Raw genomic sequence first — 3949 nt, 5'->3', positions numbered from 1 at the left:
GCCACCCGTTGGAGCCACCATCCCTGGCCTTGAGGCTCACCAGCAAGCCGGATCCGCCAGATCCCCGCGGCCACCTTCCAAGGTGTCGCACACCCGCGCCAGCGAGCACCTCCGATGGCGGTGGAGGGCGAGGAGGGGGGGGGAGGAATGCGGCGGCAGTCTAGGGTTGGCCCTCAGGTCGCCTCAGAGGAGGCAACGCGAGGCAGGGGGAGGGGGAAGACGTTGACCTTGGGCTACTTGATGGCACATGGTTACAGAGAGAGCCATGAGGTCGAAGGAGGTCGGGGTTTCGGGAACGCGACGACGGCTGCCGGAGCAAGGCGACGCTGGGAGGTAGCGGGAAGTTGCGGTGCCAGCTGCTAGATGGACAGGGATTGGATTGCATTTGTTTATTTATTTCAGGGGTGTGTATGTTAACTTTTTGCCATGTCAGCTCCTTACAATCAGGTCCCACTTGTTAGAATGCGATGAAACAGGCCAAATCACCCGATCAGTGCTTTTCGCAAAAAGATTACTAGAAACATGGTGATTTTTACAATGGATTTGCGACTTGGTGATTTTCTGCAAACCTAGCCGCAAATGTGTTAGTTTTATGTAATTAACTCCGCATAGTTTATAGGAATTAACCGACACCCATAAGACATAAGCTTGCCCTTCCAACAGCTTAATTTCTTTTCAAATCAATCTTAATGCATTTTCATTCTTTGTTGATTAATTTACATTGCGTACGATGATTTACAGTCCAATCTGCTTGAAATTACTTTGTGTACCATGATTTACGGTCCGATCTGCCTACGACATGTGGGCCATGTCCCTGGTTGAAGTAACGTTTTGATCCTAGGGTGATAGACTAGTGTCGTGCATGTATTGTATCGTATCAAAAACATCAGAAGAGTTGGTGTGGCCAACTGGACTTTTTTCGACTGGGTTGGATGGTGCATGTTGTGCGTTGGAAAGACGTCACACCAAAATCATGCAGGATGCTACCACGATCTAAGCCCAAAAAGGCGCGAGCTGGATGGCCAGCCATCCAGTTGTTTTTGCTTTTGAGAAGTGTGTGGCTTGTGCATAGATACCACCAACAAACAACCCACTACGGTCGACGAGCATGAGCAACCCTTGCGGTTGCTTCGTCTCATGAATTATTAGACTATTCATAGTGAAAGTAACATAAATGAAAGCTAAAATTAAATAAATAATGTAACAACTAATTAATGAGAAAAGAGACAAATTAAGTAGTAACATAGCTTGTTACTCACATTATGAGTAACATCACATATACCAAGACAAGATAAGTCTACAACCTAATAAATGAAGTGTTGTATGACACCACAGAAATGTTACTCTCCACTATAGAGGTAGTAATATAGACCAGTAATATATGCATGTTACTAGTCTAATTTACTCCCCACTATGATCCATGGTAGAGACACTTGTGTTTACTGTTGATTCACTTTAGATTATTATTATTGTCATTCTTATGCAATCAATCATGCATGTGTACAAATTAAGCAGTGATTGTTTCCTCTCTTTCCTCGAGACCTCAGGTTCATACATACGATCATTTACTCACTCAATAAATATGGCCGGCCCTCGGCGGTGGCCCGGGCACTGGCACTTCGGGCGGCTCTGGCACATCAGGTTCCGACGGTGGTGGTGGGGTTTGACCGCATGGGAATGTACACATGCACGATTTTTTCGATTTTTTCTTAGGCCGTTTGCCAAAGCTGTTGTTGCCATTGTCTTCATTGAGCTCGTCATCAACGATCGACTTTTTACTGGAGCAAAACCCACCCTTGAAGTGTTCTTTGTGACAAGCCTTGGTGCAACGCAGGTTCTTGCAAGGGTCCCCTTTGTACCACTTGCTAGGGGACATGCATACCCGAGCCTCCGCACCTGCATGTGGCATACAATTGGCGTGTGTACCAGAAAATTATATTACCAATTGTTTCATAGATTTGATCTTAAATTGCATGGGATTGCGGTGCGGTAAAATCTGCTATATGAACTTACAGAAGGCCATGAGGAGAATGCCCAGGGTGAAGGCAGCGAGCATCTGGGCGCCGTTGAACGCCATGGCCAAGTGCTCAAAATAAGTTGTTGGAATGATGGTGTGAGGAGAAGAACCGGGTTTGAGTGCTATTTATTACATTCCTCTTGGCTATGCATTCAATGCCTTAGAGGACATGGAAATCCAAATATTGGAAACAAGCATTTGTGTAATGTCTTAGAGGATACGAAAATCCAAATATTGGATACAAGCATTTGTGTAATGTCTCAGAGGATACGAAAATCCAAATATTGGATACAAGCATTTGTGTAATGTCTTAGAGGATACGAAAATCCAAATATTGGATACAAGCATTTGTGTAATGTCTTAGAGGATATGAAAATCCAAATATTGGATACAAGCATTTGTGTAATGTCTTAGAGGATATGGAAATCCAAATATTGGATACAAGCATTTGTGTATAGTATCTATCTCCAGTAATTAATCATGTGTGTCTAAATAAAAGCTTATGCTATCCCGCCAAAAAAAAACCTTCTACTAGCTCTTGGTGCAATTACATTGGTGGCAGTGTAAGAGCAAAACACAAATAATACTTGGCAACTCATAGTTGCTTACATGAAAAAAAAATCTTGAGAGAACTCGTTGTAGAAAACAAATTATGTTAAGGCCATCTCTAATGCAAAACGCATATACATATGTTTCGGTAAATAAAAAAGATGTGGTTAGATCTCAGTCGACTGAGACTGCTAAAGAAAAAAATTAAAACAAAATTTTACATGAATCACCATGTAAGATCTAACGAATATAGCATCGACTAAAACTTTGTTAAGTCCTCAGTCGAGTGAGATTCTGGAATCCCAAAAAAGAAATCCCAAAAAAAAAATCGTTGAGCGCTTTGTGATTCAACGCCCAGATCTGAAGGGCGTGCCAACCTAATAATGCAACATCTTTATTCAGGGATGAGAACTTGGTGCTCTCGAGTACCCGTGCATCATATATGCGCAAAACAAATTAGTAATTCAGAAAATGTTCAAAAAAATTCAAAACTTTTTTAGAATCAAACATGATTAGGTATTGTACTCGTATAAAAAGTTTGGACAAGAAATGAATCCTATTGACTTCAGGGCAAAAAAAAACAAGTTTATGACGACAATATAACGTGTATAGTATTTGTATATAGCGTGTTTTACCTAATCTTTGACACAGGATGTAACGAATGTCATTTTCTGACGAATCTTTTTATATGACTACAATACTTGATCAAGTTTGATACCAAAAAATATTTGGAATTTTTTGAACTTTTTTGAATTACTATTTTTTTTTGCATATAGGGTGCGCCGGTACCCAGGTTCTCCTTCGTATTTTCCCTTCATTCAACGGCTAGTCTAGCTAACATGGAGTCGATCAACGTGGTCATTTGGCTTGGTATCTATATCCGGGCCTCTTATATTCGTCTCAAACGCTCGGGCAGGCTGTCCGGTTATTGATCGGTCACAAAAAATAGACCCAACCGGACCTCTTAAACCGTGGATAAATGTCTGGTCTGACCGACACACCTCATATCCAACTCAAATATAGAACGGATATGGGGCGGCCCAGGCACGCCTAGGCGCGTCTGCCTGACAGGCCCGGCCCACCACTGACCCCACACATGTCCCACAAAAAACCCAATCTGGGCGCCTCGCTCCCAACCCTAGCTCTCTCTCTCTCTCTCTCTCTCTCTCTCTCTCTCTCTCTCTCTCTCTCTCTCTCTCTCTCTCTCTCTCTCTCTCTCTCTCCCCGTCCTCTCCTCTCCCTCTCCGATTTTGATCCCGTCCACTATGATGTCCAGCTCCGGCAGCGATTCCGGCTCCGAACTCGAGTATGAGGAGGAGATGGCCCTCTGCATTGCGCTGGACCAGTCCAAGGTGGAGACTGATACGTCTCCAACGTATCTAT

The 3949-nt window shown here is 43.3% G+C and overlaps 1 protein-coding gene across 1 annotated transcript; it reads right to left on the bottom strand.

The window, feature by feature from the left end:
* Window positions 1-1438: 1438 nt before the first annotated feature.
* On the bottom strand, window positions 1439-2122 carry LOC123059137 (major pollen allergen Art v 1-like). The gene is made up of 2 exons (XM_044481778.1): window positions 2014-2122; window positions 1439-1896 (listed from the first exon to the last, which is right to left on the bottom strand). The coding sequence occupies exons 1-2, from the start codon at window positions 2075-2077 to the stop codon at window positions 1574-1576; spliced, it is 387 nt and encodes a 128-aa protein (XP_044337713.1). The 5' UTR covers window positions 2078-2122; the 3' UTR covers window positions 1439-1573.
* Window positions 2123-3949: the final 1827 nt, after the last annotated feature.

The sequence above is a fragment of the Triticum aestivum genome, chromosome 3A (assembly GCF_018294505.1).
Source record: "Triticum aestivum cultivar Chinese Spring chromosome 3A, IWGSC CS RefSeq v2.1, whole genome shotgun sequence".
NCBI lineage: Eukaryota > Viridiplantae > Streptophyta > Magnoliopsida > Poales > Poaceae > Triticum > Triticum aestivum.
Note: the sequence above shows the minus strand (reverse complement) of the source record. Positions and strands in the feature narration are given on the sequence as shown.

Excerpts from the sequence above, each read along its gene's own strand:
- LOC123059137 (XM_044481778.1), bottom strand. The coding sequence starts at position 2,077 with ATGGCGTTCAACGGCGCCCAGATGCTCGCTGCCTTCACCCTGGGCATT. Across the intron at positions 1,897-2,013 it reads CATTCTCCTCATGGCCTTCT|GTGCGGAGGCTCGGGTATGC; the intron begins GTAAGTTCATAT and ends TGCCACATGCAG.